Source organism: Cetorhinus maximus, chromosome 6 (genome assembly GCF_964194155.1).
Source record: "Cetorhinus maximus chromosome 6, sCetMax3.hap1.1, whole genome shotgun sequence".
Classification (NCBI taxonomy): domain Eukaryota; kingdom Metazoa; phylum Chordata; class Chondrichthyes; order Lamniformes; family Cetorhinidae; genus Cetorhinus; species Cetorhinus maximus.
In genome coordinates, this window is record NC_135884.1 from 125,211,712 (window position 1) to 125,232,680 (window position 20,969).

At 40.0% G+C, this 20,969-nt stretch overlaps 1 protein-coding gene across 5 annotated transcripts in view; it reads left to right on the top strand.

Moving 5' to 3' along the window:
• The window catches only part of zfpm1 (zinc finger protein, FOG family member 1), a 222,465-nt gene that overhangs the window by 81,054 nt on the left and 120,442 nt on the right, over positions 1 to 20,969 (top strand). For all 5 annotated transcript variants that reach the window (XM_078544438.1, XM_078544437.1, XM_078544441.1 and 2 more), the window contains exon 3: positions 11,686 to 11,781. In XM_078544438.1, the coding sequence (XP_078400564.1) occupies positions 11,686 to 11,781 (96 nt within the window). The remainder of the gene's footprint in view (positions 1 to 11,685; positions 11,782 to 20,969) is intronic.

Genomic DNA, 20,969 nt, shown 5'->3' on the forward strand with positions numbered 1-20,969 from the left:
AATTTTAAAGACCCCTTTCAAATTTCCCGCCTCTCCTGCCTTCCTCAATCTTTTCCAAAGAATGAAGTGCCATGCGGGACTATTTTTCCTCGGAAGTTCAGAAATCCGCCGTGTATGGACCCCTCTAAAAATTCTGCATTTTTCCTGTAGTACAGAGACCAAAACTGAAAATGTTGAGTATTTTGCTTTTGCGTGTTTTTTTCTGAATGCTACCTAACTAAGGTCATGTACAACTTCAACTTATAATTACATTCTCAGCTGTGCATTCCAACTTGTTCACTGTCTCTAAGCAAAGAAAAAAAGAATGAAATGTCAACTTTAACATATTATCTACTTAAACATCACATTTTTTCCTTTGTTACATCAAGCACATTACTATTTAATATGTATTCCACATTCCATGTCTTCTACCGATTCTCATGATTTTACACTTGGCAGCGATGCACCTTTTCCTCCACCTCTCACTCTCTCTGTGACCAAGTCCGTTTAGATCTCTTTGAATATTCCGATATTGGTTAGCAGCATTGATGACTGTGTTACATATGATGTCATCAGCAAACTTGAACAATACCATGTCCTTACAGTAACTTTTAAAAGTTTACAAACAGTGGCACCAGCACTGACTGTCCTATCAATCCACCAACAGTCTTACAATATTGTAGCACAAGAGGTCATTTGGTTTCTTGCGTCTGTGCCAGCTTTTTGCAAAAGAGCTTGTTTCTGCTGTTGGCACCTCCCCATGTGCCACCAGCCATGTATCAGTCCAGCCTAATACTTTGCTATCTATCCCATATGCTCTTATGCAGGACAATAACAGATACCTGTGGGGACAGTGATAGATGCTTTCTGATGTCCTGGTAAATCTCCACTGTCTCATTTCTAGCCAACAGATGTGTTAGACGCCCAAATCCCAGTCAGTTAGCCTGAACCAATGCAAGATGTCTCTAATCAGGTCCTATCACTCCAGATGATCTCTTCTGCTTTTTGTCGAGTAAAGTCTTAAAATATTTTTGGCTGCAATCAAGGTATAGATCACAGGTCTGTAATTTGAGTGTTAATCCCAAACCCCTTTTTGTTCCAAGATGGGGGTCACATTTGCTACTTTACAATCGATTAGGCTATTACCTGATTCCAATAAATTTTAAACGGATATTGGTTACTGTAATTAACTTATTAACTTTTTCTGTTTTGTTTAATCTTTAAAATCAGTAACTTTACGATCACTAGACACCAAAAGTTCCCTTTTTTTCAAAACGTCAACTGTACTCTTCTCCGCCGATGCTGCCAGACCTGCTGAGTTTTTCCAGGTGTTTCTGTTTCTGTTTTTGTTTCCCTTTTTTTCAATGTGGTCCACTACTCCTGGTTTGTTAGTTCAGAATAAATCCAATGTTGTCTTCATCCCTTTGGGTTCCCTCATGTTTGAGAAAAGACACCTAAATTCCCTTGTGCATATAGGTTGTCACCATTGTAACTTCCAGTTTGTCAAACAGATTGAAATTTCTTTGATGTGGCCTGAGCACCAACTTAATTTTCAGACCTCTCAGGCAATGCATCATCTCCTTTTCGTGTTGGCCTTTCATGTTTCAGTAATTTTGATGCTACATGATGTGGGGGGGCGGGGTGGGGCATGCTTGGTGAAATGCTGAGCTTTCGAGGTTAAATTCACAAGACAACAGAACTAGGAGATGTAGATCAGGGTTCAGCGTATAAACCAGCGTACTATGGTTAGTGAGATGTAGTATTTATTCAAGTGATTGTTGTGGCTGTGACAGTGACCGCGACAACAAAGTAGTGAGACTAGTAAAAAAAATTGTCCGGAGGTGCTTAATGGAGGTGTAATCAGATAAAAATGGATGTTGATCCAAAGCAGGGGATTATCAGGAGGGGTGATCAAAAGTTTAGTCAAAGTGGTGGGCTTTAAGGAAGGTCTTAAAAGAGAAAAGAGGTGGAGAGAATTTTAGAGAATGGATTATATAGGTGGCTGAAGGTGCTACTGCCAGCAGTCGGTCAGAAACCGGGTAGTTGAATGCCAGAGTTTGAGGAACCAAAACTTAGGAAGGGGTTAAATGCTGGAGACTATCTGAGAGAGAGGGTGGGATGAGCTACAATAAACGCACACTCCCTCCATCTCCGTGGCAGTAGTGTGTACCATCTACAAGAAGCACTGAAGCAACTCATCAAGGCTCCTTAGCACCTTCTAAACTCATGACCTCTACCACCTAGAAGGACAAAGGCAGCAGATGCATGAGAACACCACCACCTGCAAGTTCCCTTCCAAGTCCCACACTAGTCTGACTCTGAACAATATCGCTGTTCCTTCACTGTCACTGAGTCAAAATCCCTTCCTGACAGCATGTGGATGTACCTGCACCAGATGGACTGCAGCAGTTCAAGAAGGTGGCTTGCCACTACCTTCTCAAGGGCAATTAGGGATGGGCAACAAACGTTGGCCTAGATAGCAATGCCCACATCCCCTCAAAGGATAAAAACAAAGATTGTGGGTTAAAGTCCCATGTCAAAAACTGAGCATAAAATCTAGGTTGATATTCTGGTGCAATACTGACGAGCTGACTTTCAGATGCAACATCAACCAAATCCCTGTCTGGCTGCTCAGGCGGATGTAACGGATCCCATGGCACTACTTCAAACACCACCTGGTGTTCTCCCCTGTATCCTGGCCGATATGTATTCCAAGGCACAATTTTGAAGACCAGGTAGAGTTCACCCCGGTGTCCTGACTAATATTTATCCCTCGACCAACTCACTTTAAAAAAAAAGATTGTCTGGTCATGACCTCATTGCTCGCTGTTTGTGGAAGCTTGTTGAGTTCAATTTGGCTGCAACCAGCAATGTCTATATTGCAAAAGTATTTAATTGACTGTAATGTGCTTTGAGACTCTCTGAAGCTGTGACAGGTGCTTTTTAAATGCAAGTCTTTCTTGAACAGTGCAAAGAAGTGAATACTCTAACTCCAATTTGATAGGTAAGAGATAACCAAGTGAGGGTAGGCAGCAGAGGAGAGCTAATGGGGGACGGTGGTGTGCTCATCTATTTAGAAGGCTACAGCAAGGTCAAGGAGAATGAGGAAAGAAAATGTATCATGATGACAATCTCAGAGATTTGTGATTCTACTCATCAAAATTAAGCAAAGGTCATTGCCAAATTAAAACCTGTCACTGGAGCCAGGGTGACAGTCAACCATTCATGAGAGTGATTGACTCCATTGAACTCAAAGCCAGTACATGTGGCAGACATATTTTTTACCAGCCATTGCAAATGTTACACCCTTGTTTCAGGATAAACCCAGCAACTACAGGTGGGTCAGTTTAACCTTGGTGGAGGGAAAGTTTTTAGAAACAATAATCTGGGACAAAATTTACAGTCACTTGGATTAAATTAAGGAAAGCCAGCATGGATTTGTTAACCTGTTAAAGACAAATTGTATTTGATTAGCTTAATTGAGCTTTTTAATGAGGTAATGGAGGGGGCTGAGGAGGGTAATGCAGTGTTCATGGATTTCTAAAAGGTTTTTTATTCATTCATGGGATGTGGGCGTCTCTGGCTAGGCCAGCATTTATTACCCATCCCTAATTGCCCTTGAGAAGGTGGTGGCGAGCTGCCTTCTTGAACTGCTGCAGTCCATGTGCTGTAGGTGCACCCACACTGCTGTTGGGGAGGGATTTTCAGGACTTTGGTCCAGTGACAGTGAAGGAATAGTGGTATAGTTCCAAGTCAGGATGGTGAGTGGTTTGGAGTGGAGCTTCCAGGCAGTGGTGTTCCCATGTGTCTGCTGTCCTTTTCTTTCTAGATGGTAGCGGCTGGGGGTTTGGAAGGTGCTAAGGAGCCTTGGTGAGTTCCTGTAGTACATCTTGTAGATGGTACACACTGCTGCTACAGGTGTTTGATAAATTGCCACATAACCAGCTTGCCTGCAAAGTTGAAGCCCATGGAATAAAAAGGATGATGGCAGCATGGAATTAAAATTGACTGAGTGACAAGAAACAGAGTAGTGGTGAGCATTGTTTTTTGACGAAAAAAGGTATATAGTGGGGTTCCCCACAGGTCAATACTAGGGCCATTGCTTTCTTAATGTATATTAATGACCTACACTTGGGTGCACTGGGCACCTGTGCATTTCAAAATTTCAAAATTTGCAGATTTCCAGGCACAAAACCTGGAAGTATTGTGAACGGAGAGTATAGTGGTAGATTTCAAGAGGACGTAGGCTGGTGGAACAAGTGGACATGTAGTAGATGCAACTCAGTGCAGAGAAGAGTGAAGCGATACATTTTGGTAGGAAGAATGAGGAGAAGCAATTTAAAATAAAGGCTATAATTTTAAAGTGGACAGAGAAACACGGAGATTTGGGGTGTAAGTGCACAACTTGTTGAGGGTGGCAAGGCTGGTTGAGAATGTAGTTAAAAATTCATACAGGATCTTGGGCTTTATAAAAAGAGGCCTAAGTGTACAAAAACAAGGAAGTGAGGATGAACCTCTGTAAAATACTGGTTCAGCCTCAACTGCGGTATTGTGTCCCAATTCTGGCACTGCACTTTAGAAAGGATGTGAAGGCCTTAGAGAGGGTGCAGAAAAGATTTACAATAATGGCTCCAGAGATGAGGGGCTTGAGTGATGTGATTGACAGATTGGAGAAGTTGGATAAAAGGAAAATACTGTGGATGCTGGAAATCTGAAACAAAAACAGAAATTGCTGGAAAAACTCAGCAGGCCTAGCAGCATCTGTGACGAGAGAAACAGACCCTTCTTCCAGCATTTTCTGTTTCTGTTGGAGAAGTTGGAGTTGCTTTCCTCAAAGAGAAAGTTAAGAGGAGATTTGATATACATGCTCAAAATCATGAGGGACCTAGGCAGAGTAGATATGGAGAAACTGTTCCCATTGGCAAAGGGGTCGAGAATCAAAAGACATCAATTTAAGTTGATTGGCAAAAAAAAGCTAATGGAAACATCATTTTACACAGCGTTTGGTTAGGATTTGAATTGCACTGCCTGAGACAGAGGTGGAGGCAGATTCAGTTGTGGCTTTCAAAAGGGAATTGGATAAGTAGCTGAAGTGAAAATACTTGCAGGGCTCCAGGAACGGAGGTGGGGGAATTGGGATTAGTTGAGTTGCTCTTGCAGGAAACAACCATGGATACGACATGCCGAATGGGCACCTTCTGTGCTGTAACCATTCTGAGTCTTCCCGATCCACCCAAAAGACTCTGCTAATTCCAAGTTCCTTCCTCTTACAAAGTATAAACCTTTCCTGATGAATATGCCACCACACCCTTTTATTTCCTTTCCTATGCACACAGTTGTACAGATTTGTTCTCTGCTCATCCTTATGCATTAGATAGTTTTCAGCAAATATTACAATGTCTATTAGCACTTGACTTGCCATACTTCTAATTAATTCAATTTATTTAATTGTCTGACATTCATGTAAATACATCTTAGTTTATTCCTTGCCACATACACATGCTTCCTCATTTTGATTCACACTTCGGCTCCTCCTGCTTCCCCAGATTAAGTCCTTCCCAACTGTTTAATCTTGGCCAACAGAATAAATTAATGTGCAGCCTCTGATTGTAAGACCTTTCTTACTCCTCGAAGTGGTTGGAATGAGCCAATTATTTGAAACCCTTTGTCCTACACCATGCACTGATCGGCCTAACTTATCTGTTTCATTGGGGTCCATTCTGAGATTTACAGTTTTGAAGTCCTTTTCTTCAATATTTTCCCCAGTCCCTGAAACCTAATTACATGTTGGCCAATCTTGTTGGTTTCCATAGGGACCACAAGGTCTGGTTTATCCCCTTCGTATCCCATGACCTGATCCATCCACACAACTACTGCATCAAATTCTCGTACCTTGGGAGTAGCACACTATTTTTAACCATGCTGGCAACAGATTTCTCAAACCCTACAACTTCAGTATTGCCTTCAATCTTATCTGTTTCCTGTGTCATTGATCTGCTCATAATTACCGTCCCCTTTTGGTTCTTTGCTAATCTCTTATTGCCCATCATTTATACATTTCCTGGTCTACCAGCTGCATTTTAATTTTCTGCACTATCTCCCTTTAACTCAGTTCTGACAAACCTCATGAAACTTATCTGCGCACATTATTCCAGGTGTGGTCTCACCAAGGCCCTGTATAATTGCAGCAAGACATCCCTGCTCCTGTTTCGAATCCTCTCACTATGAAGGCCAACATACCATTTGCCGCCTTTACCGCCTGCTGCACCTGCATGCTTACCTTCAGCAACTGGTGCACGAGGACACCCAGGTCTTGTTGCACATTCCCCTCTCTCAATTTATAGTCATTCAGATAATAATCTGCCTTCCTGTTTTTGCTACCAAAGTGGACAACCTCACATTTATCCACATTATGCTGCATCTGCCATGCATTTGCCCACTCACTCAGCTTGTCCAAATCACACTGAAGCATCTCTGCATCTTCCTCACAGCTCACCCTCCCACCCAGCTTTGTGTCATCTGCAAATTTGGAGATATTACATTTAGTTCCCTCATCTAAATCAATAATATATATTGTGAATAACTGGGGTCCCAGCACCGATCCCTGAGGTACCCAACTAGTCACTGCCTGCCATTCGGAAAAAAGACCCGTTTATTCCTACTCCTTGTTTCCTGTCTGCCAACCAATTTTCTATCCATCTCAATACACTATCCCCAATCCCATGGCTTTCATTTTACACGCTAATCTCTTGTGTGGGACTTTGTCAAAAGCCTTCTTGAAAGTCCAAACAAACCACATCCACTGGCTCCCCCTCATCAACTCTACTAGCTGCACCCTTGAAAAATTCCAGTAGATTTGTCAAGCATGATTTCCCTTTCTTAAATCCATGCTGACTCTGTCCGATTCTGCTACTGTTGCTGGCCTTTATGCTCTACTCGAGCATCCTCCCATCTTTCCTCATCGAAATCAACCACTGTAACCATCTATTCCCTTCTCCCTCATATATCATCTAGTTTCCCCTTAAATACATCTATACTATTCACTTCAACCACTGTGGTATTAAGTTCCATATGCTTGCCACTTTGGTTTCTTCTGAATTCCATATTGGAGTTCTTTATGACTATCTTATATTGATGTATTAGTTATGCTTTTCCCTACAAGTGGAAACATTCTCTCTGTATGCACCCAATCAAAACATTTAATCAATTTAAAGACGTCTATTCGATCACCCAGCAGCTGCCTTTTTTCAAGAGAGGAGGCCCAGCCTTTCTCTCCTTTTATTGTTATCCAACCATTTCTGGTATTATCCTTGTAAATCTTCTCTGCACCCCCTTCAGTGTCTGTATGTTCTTTTGATAAAAAGTGATCAGACCTTCAAGCAGTAAATAAGTGTGGCCTAACCAACGTTCAATACAGGTTACTTTTCAATTCTACCCCTCCAAAAATAAAACCTAATGCTTGGATTGCTTTTTTGTGGCCTTGCTAACTTGTGGCGCAACTTTTAGTGATTGATGTATTTGTACTCTGAGGATCTTTGTTCCTCTACCCCACATGGACTTGCACCTTCCGAGTAATAGCCGATCTCCCTATTCTTCCTATCAAAATGTACTACCTCTGTTATCTGTGTTGAACTCCTGCAATTCTGCAAGGTTATTAATGTCCTCCTGGAATGCAGTCCTCCTCAGTATTGACTACCCCCCCTTCCAATTTGATGTCATCCACAAATTTAGAAATTGTGTTTTTGATTCCAAAGTCCAACTTATTAATGTAAATTGTGAACAGCAGTGGTCTCAGCATTGATTACTGTAAAACATGTACCACTTTCCACCTTCTGACACTGGGAATAACTATGTTTTATTCGCACTCTCTGCCTTCTGTCTTGAAGCTAGCTAGTAATCCATTCTGCCAGTTGTCCCCTGACTCCACACACTCTGACCTGATTCATTAGTCTATTATGGGGCACTTTATCGAAGGCCTTTTGAAAATCCTGATAAATTACATCTATTATGCTTTGGGCCCTGAATGCTCGGTGTTCACAACAGCCTTCTCAATTCAGGTGTATTGCAAAGAAAGGAAGAATTTACCTTTGTGTTATATCTTTCACTTTCTTCGAGCATCCCAAAGTGCCTGATAGCAAATGAATTATTTTTGAAGCGTGGTTGGTGTTGTATTGTCGGCACTTTGCACACCATCAATGTCCAACCATCAGCAGTGAAATGATTGCCGAGTTAACCTATTTTAATGCTGTCGGTTCAGGGAAAAATGTTGGCCAGTGCACTGAGTGAACTCCCTCCTCCTTTTCAAATACTGCCATGAAATCTTTATATCCACCTGATTAGGCTGATATGGCATGGTTTTACATATCTCATTTATGCATAATTATGTGGCTTACTGACTAGTTTTGATGCAGATATTCAAACTCCAGTACCAAGATGTGGAAGTATCCCCTCATGTTAGACCAGTTATTGGTATAGTAATCTGCAGAGTAGTAACAGAACTGAGGAAGATCTAGGGTGTCTAGCTTAGCCTTACATTTATACTTGAAAGTTGGGCCACACAATTTTACCCTTGCCCACTATCATTCATTTTTTCTTTCAGAGTATGCACTCAAAAAAAAAACAAGTTTAGGAAAATTATTTGGAAATGCTCCAGAAAAGGCCGTCTGTTTTTACCAGACTTTGCCCTCGCTGTATAAAAGGGAAGTGTGTACTTATCAGATGTGAGCTAGGACAGGGATTAGGGTTAGGGAGTTTGGAAGCAGTGTGTATGTTACACCTGGTACTGGTTTGTTTGTCAAAATGATAAGTTGATAACAATATTAAGGTCATGGAGGAAAGCTGTATTTCCAATCAACTTACTTTATACATGAGAAGATGAGAATTTAAAATTGGGATAGCATGTTTTCTGTTATTGCTTTTATAATTTATTTTAAAAAATTGAAAGCTTTTTGATTTATGTGATAATTTTGTTATCCATTCAGTATGGATAATCTGAAAGTTAATGACGTGGCAGAATAGCTGGTTATGACACATCAATTTGAAAATGTTAGTTATCATGGCTGCAATATAAAGACAAACATGCACTTTGGGCGATAATCTATAGCACTGTCATATACAGGCTAATGAGGTAAACTTATCAAAGAAATCTTGCTGCCATAAATATAGAATTTATCAAGTTGCTATGAAAGCATGTTGTGACAGTTGTTAAGACACACCATTACTCACTACATTAACCAAATAATTCCAATACATTATTTAGATAACTTTTCAGATAGCCATAGCATGACTCCCTTCCTGTGACCCACTGTACTTTGCATGAGTTTTGCTCATTAGTTAGAAATAATGGTTACAAAAAATACCAGTTAATGTAATTTATCTTCTCAACAGTGAGCTTTGGGAGATCTATCTGGGTAGAGTTATAGTGAATGGAATTATGGGAGTGTTGAAATTAACCCAAAGAAGATTATTAATCCAGGATATTTGTGATTTCAATTGTGTTAATTCATTTGGTTCTCTTTATAGTGATAAATACAAAACTAAGTCAACTTATGCAACATTATAAGTACCATAGACAAACAAAAACCTGTGGTTTGCAGGTTTCACAGGAATCTAACAGGAGTAGGCCATTCACCCACTAGAACCTGTCCATCATTCAACGGTCATAGTGAATCTGTACCTCAAACCCATACCTGCATTTGCTCCATATCCCCTTACCTAATGTAACAAAGCTCTTTATTGTTTTCAGTCTTGAAACTTCAGTTGATCCAGTATCCAGATCCTAATGGGGCAAAAGTTTCTACTGCACTTTGTGGAGAAGTGCTTCTCATTTCACTCCTGAATGGACTGGCTATAATTTTAAGATTCTGTCCCCTTGTTCTCAATGTCCTCACTAACCCAAGGAAAATTATTTCACTTTATCTACCCTAATGAATTCTTTCATCATTTTAAACACCTCAATTACACTACCACTCAATTTTATGCAGTCAGACAAATGAGCAACCTTTTGTGCAACCTGATGTCATATTTTAACCCTTTATGCCTCTGCTCCCTGTACTTTTGCTGAATTATTCGCTGATAGAAAATAGAACAATGATGCAGATGGCTCTGTGAGCCAAAAGCAGTTTTGCTGCTTGTGTTTTCAAGGTATTGTGGCAAAGGGGAAAATTGATTAGACTGATGATCCTAAAGTTGTTAAAGTTTATTTTTCCCAACAGTGTGATGCTGCACTTATGGGGCTGAGTTGAGGAAAAGTATGCATGTACTTCAAAAGTGCAGCATATTAATGATGTAAATGTAAAAAGCCATGCATTTGCATAATGCTTAATTGCCATTTGGGTGGAAAGTTTAAAAACTGTAATCTTGAATTCTTCTAGAATTAGTTTAAAAACTGTCCAGTCAGCATTTCTGAGATGGGTGTGATTTGGCGTTCATGCCTCATTTCACAGACACGGGCATTTGCTGAAGATTTTTCACCCCCAAATTTATGCCTTTGCCACAACTTTAGATTCAGAATATTTGTTCTACCAGAAACTAAGCTTTATGCTCGAAGGTAATTGAGAAGTTTCAGTTAAACAGTAATGTATTTAGCACAGAAGAGAATGGGTAAGCATTCTTACCTCGACAGCATCCAAGATAGAAAATTGGAAGGGAGATTTTATTAAGTGTGATTGTGTGTGACTTGGACATATATTGAAGGAACTTGGATGTACGCAAATGACTACAGACTTGGGAACGATGGCGTTCCCGTGCACCTGCTATCATTGTCCTTCCAGACAGTAGAAGTTGCGAGTTTGCATCACCACTTATAGCATGCACCCACAGCACAGCAAGAGGGTATGCATTCAAGTGGCAACATGTATTTAATTCCACTTGCTCCAGTGCTGGGCCCTGTCTGCATCTCTGCGACACATTGAATCAAATTTCTTGCTAATAGGGGGTTTCTTGTTCACGGGGCGATTCCCCAATGTATATAGAATTTGAATGCCCTGTGGTTTTAAGATAGAGCTGCTTTTGCCGGTGAAATATGTAAAATCAAAACAATATCAACTAAAGAAGGAACTTCATATGTCTATAAACTAGGTCGGTGATTTATGTTCGCAGTTTATTTGGCCTGGATATGGCAAAGGATATGAATTGCCTTCTGCACAATTAATAGATTGTTAATATATCAAAGTAATTATTTTTAAAAGTAACATTTAGAGAGTCCAATAAATAGGCCTGCTGAGGATACTTTCTGATCTTAATATAAATAATTCTACTCTACATTAAAGGATCTTCATGCTCATCACATCATTGTATTTTCAAAGAAGAATTTGAGTTACCAGGACTTCAGGCAATTAAAACTGCCAGCTATGTCCCTCAAAGATTTAGAGTCCTTCCCTGTTGTGGCACTACTCGAAAAATATTAACATTGATTTTTTTTCCCCCACTTAACAATAGGCAGTATAATGAACTGTTTGCTGCCATATAGCTATCTGCCTTGGTATTTCTCTACTTAAATCAGTAAAAAAATCTTCAGTGTCTATGGGATGGGTCCAAAGCTCTGGCTATGTGCAAAGTTTAAAAAAAAAATTTAAAAAGTTAATTCATGTGTGAAAAGCATTGTGCTAATTGGAAAATTATGAATAATATTTATTCCTTCTTTATGACATTAAAAATATTTTGATTCATTTAAACTCTCAGTAACAAGTGCCTTTTTAATTTTAGACCAAGGGTTGCAGGATGTACCAAAAACTCCTGAAGAACAGGAAGCGAAGTGGTCAACAGGCAAGAAGAAGGATTCAGAAGTGTGGCATATGCCAGGTAAGATCAATGGTTTTGCGCAGTTAAAGGTTCTGGTTATAGCCTGAAAAGAAATATCTTCACTTGAATAATTATTGCATTTCAGGATATTTTTGGCAATATTTCACAAAGACTTTGGGAAAAAAGTCATGTTTAAATATGTATTTGTGTATTTTTTTTGAAATCCACTGAGATTATGAGTGGACGAAATGCTGATGAATAAGCTTTCATCTTGTTCCTTCCCAGGTTGTAAATAATTAACCCATTAGTATGTCTCGGCAATCGATAAACACCTCACCCTTTGTGTCGGGAAGCTTTTGCTCTTGTGAACAGAAAAGCAGTCAGGTTTTGCAAACAGAAAGGTGCAAAGACAAATTTGACACGATAGGAAGAAGAATGCAGGGGGTTAATTAGAAGCTATTTTGTTTGTCAAGCGAGATGACTCGCTGATGAGCAGCAGTGTAGCATTATTTTGTAAAAACCAGCACTTGACCCCATAGTCCTCGCAAACTACTGTCCTATCTCTAAACTCCCTTTCCTCTCAAAAACCCTTGAGTGACCTCCAAAATCCATTCTCATCCTTCCTCATCCATGTTTGAAACCCTCCAACCAGCTTCCACCCCTGCCACAGTACTGAAACAGCTTTTATTAAACTCACAAATGATAGGCAATGTGACTATGACAAAAGTAAACATTCCTATCTTGTTCTTCTTGACCTGGTTGCAGCCTTTGGCACAGTTGTCCACACCATCCTACTCCAATGCCTATCCATGCATCCAGCTGGTGGTGGTGGGGTGAGGGGGCGGGGGGGAGGGTTGGGGTACTACTCTCATCTCATTCCATTCTTACCTATCTAATAGCCAGAGAATTACTTGCAACGACTTCGCTTCCTGCTCTCAAAACGAGCTTCTGACCCATATCTATGCCATCTCTAAGACTGCCTATTTCCATCTCTGTAACATCGCCTGAATTCACCCCTGTCTCAACTCATCTGCTCAAAACTCTCATTTGTTATCTCTAGATTTGACTATTCCAACGCATTGCTTACTGGTCTCCCACATTCTACCTTCTGCAAACTTGAGATCATCGGATTTCTGTTGCCTGTGCCTTAAATCACAGGAAGTTCCATCCCCCAATCATCCCTGTGCTCACTGACCGACATTGGTTCTCGGGCAAACAATGTTTCGATTTTAAAATTCTCATCCTTGCTTTCAAAGCCCTCCATAATCTGCTTCCTCCCTATCTCTTATCTTCTCCAGCCACATACCCCTCTGAAATATCTGTACTCCTCTAATTCTGGCTTCTTGAGCATCCCCAATTTTAATTACTCCACTATGCTCATGCTTTCAGTTACCTAGACCTGACCTCTGGATTACCATGCCCACCCCCCCATCCCCCGCATGGCTCTCTGCCTCTCTACCTTTCATTCCTCCTTTAAGACACTCTTTAAAACATGCCACTTTGACCAAGCTTTTGGTCATCTAACCTCATACCTCCTTATGTGGCTCGGTGTCATGCTTTGTTTTATAATGCCCCTGTGAAGTGCCTTAGGACGTTTCATTATGTTAAAAAGCTATAAAAAAATATAAGTTGTTGTAATATCCGAATGCAATTGTCCTGTGGATCCAAACATGACTGTTACAAAAACAAAATACTGCAAATGCTGAAAATCGGAAATAAAAACACAAAATGCTGGAAATACCCAGGCAGCATCTATGGATGGAGGAACAGAATTTAACATTTCAGGTCAATGGCTTTCATTAAAACATAACATTCTTTATGTTAATTTGCTGTGAAATAAAGCAGCTTAACACCTGATATCTGACATGTGTTTTCTTTGTCCACCTTCAAAAAGATTGAAGAAACACACATGTGAAAGACTTAAATACCCACTTCAGATCATAAGATCAGATCAAATTATTCCCATCTCCTAGTGTACATATTTGGCATGCATTCGTTGCTTGTTACACTCAGTTCTTGTTACGATTGTGTTACATCTAAGTGACCTATCCTAGTAAGACCTTTAAATATTAGGTATCTATGCTCAGCATTATATTTATCATTTAACTCTCCCAAGTATAGGCTCAAGTAAGCATGCTGTATAAAGTTTATTTAAATCTTAAATCTTTACATTTTCAGTTAATTTCACCCAAATTTTAAGTTTCGTTATTCAGCCTGTCCTTATTTCTCATCACCTTGAACTTTTGGTCAGCCCGTCCTTCCTTCTTTTCAATCTCTGATCATCCAGTTTTGAACCACTACATGTCCCTGACTGCTTTGGCTGCTGGCCTGTCATGCTTGGGACATCATTAATCCCTGCTGCAATGGGCTGAGGTCTCAATGGGTTGGCCTCCCCAGCAATGTTCCTGTGTACCATCAGCCCAACCTAGTCCCAATTCCTTTTTTGCAAGTTTACCATAAAATCATAGAAATTTACAAAACTGAAGGAAGCCATTCAGCCCATCATGACGGTGTCGGCCGTAAAATAGCTATCCTGCCTAATCCCACTTTCTAGCTCTTGGTTCATCGACTTGTAAGTTGTGGCACTTCAGGGGCCAGCTTTTTAAATGTGATTAAGTGTTTCTGTCGCTACCACCTTTTCAGGCAGTGAGTTCCAGACCCCCATTGCACTCTAGCCGAAAAAAATTCTGCTCAATTCCCCTCTAATCCTCCTGCCAATTACTTTAAATCTATGTCCCAATAAGGAAAATAGATTCTCCCTATCCACTCAATCTAGGCCTCTCATAATTCTACGCACCTCAACGAAGCCTCACCTCAGCCTCCTCTGTTTCAAAGAAAATCATCGTTGGCAAACCCTAGTGTCGCGGATTATTCTTTGTTGCAGATAGCTGGGCTTAAGTATGATGTCAGTGTTGGCTGTGGGTTTGCAGATAGCTTATGAGCCCTATTTTCACCTTGTAGGCTCTCCCACAGTGAGGATATTGACTATTGGCCGGTGGAGATGGTGATGGATTGTTGATTCAAGCAGCTGCCCTCTTTTTCCATCCCTCTTAGTGTTCTCTCTCAATAGCTGCTTTTGTTTATTGGATGGTCTTGATATCGTTTTTGAAGATGGGACACCATTTCAGCCACGATTGCTTCTCATGTGTTGATGTTAGTACAGCAGACCATCATAGAGACTTTGAGATTGGCTTTGCACGTTTCTTTTGGCTCCCATGTGAGTGTGCTCCCCGGCTAGAGCACCTGTTTGGGCGGTCTTGAATTAGACATTCTGACACCATGTCCCCATCCATATCGGCTGATGTAAGAATATCATGGCCTCTATACTTGGCATATCTGTATCTTGAAGGATGCTAATGTTTGTTCTTTTCCCCCCCCCAACTTGATTCACAAGATCATTCGAAGACAGCATTAATAATAATGCTCTACGGTCTTGGTATGGTGTTTATAAGAGATGAACAGCAATAGTAGCACGTGAGCTCTGACGCCCAGACACTAACATAGTAAGCGAAACTCGCAGAGCAGTTGAGGGACAAATGAAAGATCATAAGGCTATATTCTGTTCTGGAAAGGGAAATCATGAATGCAGAATTCATGTAGTTGACTTTGTGATCACAAACAAACTCACGAAGAGACTCCATGAACCCCCTGTTGGGATCAATCAGCGTCTTAGGACACTCGACCTTAAGCTTACAGGCAGTCAATCTTCCACCCTCATCAGTGGTTATGCACCTCCCTTGGACTCCGAGGACAGAGTTGGAAAGTTCAAATAAAATAACTGCAACCTATCCAATCTTCCCTTATAGATGAAATTCTCCAGTCCTGGCAACATCCAAAACAAATCTCCTTTACACCCTCTATAGCATGACTGCACCCTTCCTGTAATTCACTGACCAGAACTGTACAGAGTAGCTGTAGCCTAACTAGTCATTTGTACAGTTCCAGCATAACGTTCCTACTCTTACGTTCTATGCCTTGGCTAACAAAGGATAATATCATGTATGCTTTCTTAACTGCCTTACCTACCTATCCTTCTATCGTCAGGGATTTGTGGACATGCAGTTCAAGGTCTCTCTATTCCTCTAGAGTGCTCAGTGTCCTACTACTTATTTTGTATTTCTTTTCCTTGTTTTCCATCCCCAAATGCATTACCTCACATTTCTCTGCATTGAATTCCATTTACTGCTTTTCTGCTCACCTGACCAGTCTATTGATATTTCCTGCAGTCTACAGCTTTCTTCCTCACAGTCAACCACACTACCAATTTTTGTATCATCTGCAACCTTTTATTATGCCTCATTTGTTTAGGTCTAAATCATTAATATATATCACAAAACACAAGGAGCCTAATACTGAGCTTTGAGGAACCCCACTAGAAACAGCCTTTCATTCACAAAAACATTAATCGACCAGTAACTTACTGGCACTTCATTAATTTTGGATCCAACTTGTCATATGCCATTGGATTTCATGGGCTTTTACTTTTCTGACCATTGAGTCATGTGGGATCTTATCAATAGCCTTTCTAAAAAAACACATCAAATGCGCTACCCTCATCAGCTCTCTTTGTTATCACCTCAAAAAAAAATCTATCAGTTGGGCACACCCTTCCCTTAACAAATCAAGGCCGTCCACCTGAAATGTTAACTCTGTTTCTCTCCACAGATGCTGCTTGACCTGTTGAGTATTTCCAGCATTTTTGCTTTTATTTCCAATTTCCAACATCTGCAGTATTTTGCTTTTGTGTTGTTGCAGCCATGCTGACTGTTCTTGATTTATCTGTGCTTTTTTGAAGTGATGACTTATACTGTTCTCAAAATTTTTCCAATAATCTGCTCATCACTAGGCTTGTAATTAGTTGATCTATCCCTTTCTGCTTTTTTAGACAATTGTACAACATTAGCAGTCCTCCTCTTGCATTGAAGAATGTACCATTAAGCACCGCCAAATGCCTTTGTTGACTATTTTCTAGCCTTTGCTCCCTTTTCTCTCCACATTCATTTATTAATTTTCTGCCTTCCATTTTCCAATACTAAACTCAGAAACAAGTGACTCATTTTTTCCTAGTGTTTATAAGCTTAGAAGTTTCACTAACAAAGGAGGGATATGGGTAGGACAAAGAAATGGGAGCTGAGGGTTGGGTTAGGGGAGGGATGCATGGGTTGGGGATAAGCGTATTTGGTGTAGTCTCTCTTTGACTTGAACTGTTGACTCAATGAGCCAGAAACAAAAGTCAAATCTTAGCATTGTTGCAGCTTTTGTAATATTTAGTATCCGAACGTAACATTTCATAACACTTAACATCGATCCAATCCGGATATATTGAGTAGAATTATCATGGGAGTGTTTATATTTCTACATAATTAAATTTGTGCTCCTCGCCTATTTCACGGAACCCTTGATTCTAGGTCCTTTCTAATGTTCTGTAATGTACAATAAAGCTCTACAATACCTGTTGGAATTGTGAAGTATTCAAGATCCTATAATTTGACTTTAAATGGTCTATTGGTCTTGTCATTCTGCAACATTGAACAAAAAACACAAAAGAAGATAACTTAAGTTCAATTCCACAGGGAAAAATAACTATTTTACTGTTCATGAAAGCTATGCAAAATCCTTAACCTTATCATTTAAGCTTTGAAAGCTGTTGCGTCATTAGCCACTCTTTGAATTGATAAACTTGTGTGAAGTTCGTTTCCATTTATGGAGCCAAGAGTTGTGAGGGAGAGGAAAAGACTTCGACTTTAAAAAATAGTATGTGGCGAGGTGGTGATACATTATTTCAATTCAATTTTAGGAAATAAATTAGACACCTGCCATTTAAAAAGAAAAAATCTGGTGTGTGTAGTTTAGACTATGAGGGGGTCAGTGTTCCACTATTTATGAATCTTGGTGTAAACGTTGGCACGAGTAAGTAATGGTGAAAATTTGGGGAAAAGCATGCATTTAAATGCTGCTCTTTATATTCCAACGCCATATCAGGAGGAATGTTTGAAAAATAAAAAATACCAAATTTGTTTAAGAATAAGTAAGATGGACTGGAGTCACAGAAGAACAGTGACTAATGTAGTTTTTTGACAAGATCATGAATGTGACATCTCTTATCAGGAGAGGGAGGCCCAGAGAGCATTGGAAGCTTAGCCGTCACAGAAGGTATTACTTCAGACATTGCAGTTAATTGCATCAGTCAACTGTCTGGGCTTTATGGAGAGCGCTATGTATGCCTGAAGGAACAGTGGGTGCCTAGGGATTGTGATGTGTCACCTGGACCACTAAGTTCTGCCAGAATAGTCAGCCATCTGCACTGCACTACCAATGGGACTGAATGTCATCACTGCCATCAAATTATACAGATGACAGTTTTCAGGTGTCTGCCAGGGACATATGAAGATTCAACTGCTTTGCTATGTATTGCTCCATTTGAGTGGGCAGCCAGTGTTGGACCAGCCACTGGAGGCAGGGAGGCAATAGGATCTCATTGCCTGAAGTTTTGCTTTGCAGAAATGAGCTTGTAGTGAATTGGCAACCTATTTTGCATCATGCCAGGTTTTCTTTCCCACAATGGAAAAGGAAAATTATGTGAGATGCAGAACAGGCAATGAGTTCACTACAAGCCTGTTTCACATTACTGCTGAAATCACCACCCCCCCCAATTTCCCTCATGCACTTCACTAAATTCGTTTTGCTGCTTTAGAGGATGATGCTTATGCTACAATGACAAAGTTGCTTAACTATATTGTTGGAGTTACTGAGCAGGCATTTATTTTCCATTTAAAATGTAAACATTGAATCTTTCCAGGGGTGACTTTCTAATGTAAATGTAGAAATGTTGCCAATCTATCATTCAAAGCTGCTGTTTATTTTCAGTAACGTAATAGCAGAGCTGTCAGGTTTTCTAATAACCTGATTAGTTACACAACTAGAGTTTTGGGGGAAAAAGACAACAGATGCTTATTTACAATGATTCCTGGTTTTATGTTTATTTACTGTTGCTTTTGGAGATTATAATGTTGATAAGCATAAAATTTAATCATACTAATGTAGCTTGGGAAATAACATATGCTGAAGTTGGCCAGAAGGAGAGTTTTTTTCAATGTATTGCAGTAATATCTGTAAATTATTTTCTAGGTTGGGTGTAATTTTGTCATGTTTATTCTTTTCATAATACATATTTAATTCCCGAGTGTTCTTTCATGCACGTGGCATGTTCATTCTCGCTTGAGGGGTTGGCTAGCAGACTATTCCACACACTTTCAATACCAGTGCCCTTCAAACTTAATAGAAAATTATATTTTACTTTTTGGAGAAAGGCCATTTTGTTCTGTAATGTGCACTCATTAGTGTGATGTTCTTCAAGAAGGATACAATAATGAGCAGGCATTTCCTCTGGATGATCAATAACTTGCAAAATACACCAAATGCTCATGAACTGAGAACTTTCTTGAGTGAAACCAAAGAAGTAAGAAATTGAAGACTTTGTTAACTTGTGATTGCATGACTAATTTATAAGCCAGTAAATTGTATTTGTATCCAAACTATCAAACAGAGTTGTGTGTATATAATGAAGGGTATTAATAATTTGCCAACCAATGAGAACAACATTTCATATTTTCCATTCACTACCTCAAACCCTCTGAATTTTATAAACTTGTGCTATATCCAGCAACAGCCACACCCCCCCCCCTTGTCATTTTCACTTCAACATCTCTATTGTCAAAGCATTTTTTTGATGGTGATGATCACATTTCACTATCTTGTGATTCTCTTTACAGTCTAAATTTGATGGTCACTATAGTCACCATCTAAGCCACCTCTGATTCAGTGATTCCAGTATTTTATTCTTGCAGTTGTTTATGGAAATTCTGCTCAAGTTTCCTGGCCAAATTAATGCCAAACGCTTACAGGGGTTGACGATCTTGCAGGTTGCTAGGGTGCTAAACACTTTTTAAGTCGAGAGAAGGGGCTGCACTTTGGGCTGCACTTATTGAATGCGTTGACCTTTTTAGTAGGTGGTTGCTATTTTTGTGATGTGTTATTGCAGCCTGAGGGATACTGCCATGCATTATCGAACATTGTATCTAAATAACTTTTAATGCCTTCAACTCCTATTATTCCCATTCTCCGCAAATCCTTTGTAAGTTCTAAACAAGTGTAAATTGTTGCACAGAGATTTTAGCATTGCAGATCATCATAGAAATTGGGGAAGTGACCGAAGAGGCTGTGATAATGAGGTTTTAACGAGGCTTTTGATGATGGGATGAGATACAGCGTAGAGTGATTTCGGGGAAGAGTTCTAGCATGTTAAATACTTAGTAGGCCAGAATTGCAACAGCAGGAGGTTTGAGATACAAACAAACAAACATACAAACATATGAATTAGGAGTGGGAATAGGTCATTCGGCCCCTCAAACCTGCTCCGCCATTCAATAAGATCATGGCTGGTCTGATTATGGCCTCAACATCACTTTCCTGCATACCGTCAATACCTTAGATTTTTGACTAACAAAGGAGTCAATCTACCTCTGCCTTAAACATGTTCAATGACCTTGCCTCCACCACTCTCTGGGGAAGAGAGTTCCACAGGCTCATGACCCTCTGAGGGGAAAGGAATTCTCCTCACCTCCATCTTAAATGGGAAACCCCTTATTTTTAAACCGTGTCCCCTAGTTCTGGCTTGTCCCACAAGGGGAAACATCCTTTCAATATCCACTCTGTCAAGTGCCCTCAGGACCTTTTATATGTTTCAATAAGATCACCTCTTATTATTCTATACTACAATGGATACAGGCCCAGCCTGTCCAACCTTTCCTATGGGATTAGGACTGGAGGATGTTGGAGAACTAAAAAGCAAGGGGGACTTATTCACTCAAAAATCCCTCATCTTTGTCTTCTGTGTTGAGGGATGTGAGAAGAGATAGGTACTAGAACTTATTGTAAGACAAAATGAGGGATGGGTGTGGAAGTTTGGATGAGTTGGAATTATAGAGAAATCAAGTCTGGAAATGTGGAAAAAGATTTTGGTACACAAGTAGGGACAGAGGTTAGAATGATGCAAAGATGAAAAAAAGTAGTTTGAGGGTGTGTTTGACATGTGGTTTGAAGCTCCTCACTGGGTCATATAGGAAATTCCCACATGGTGTTGCACTTGGCACTTAATTAAATAGTCTCAGAGCGTGTTCTCCACTTCCATTAATAGTCAGTGAGCAGTATTGGGATGATGGGAGAATGGGGGGGAGGAGGCTTTATCA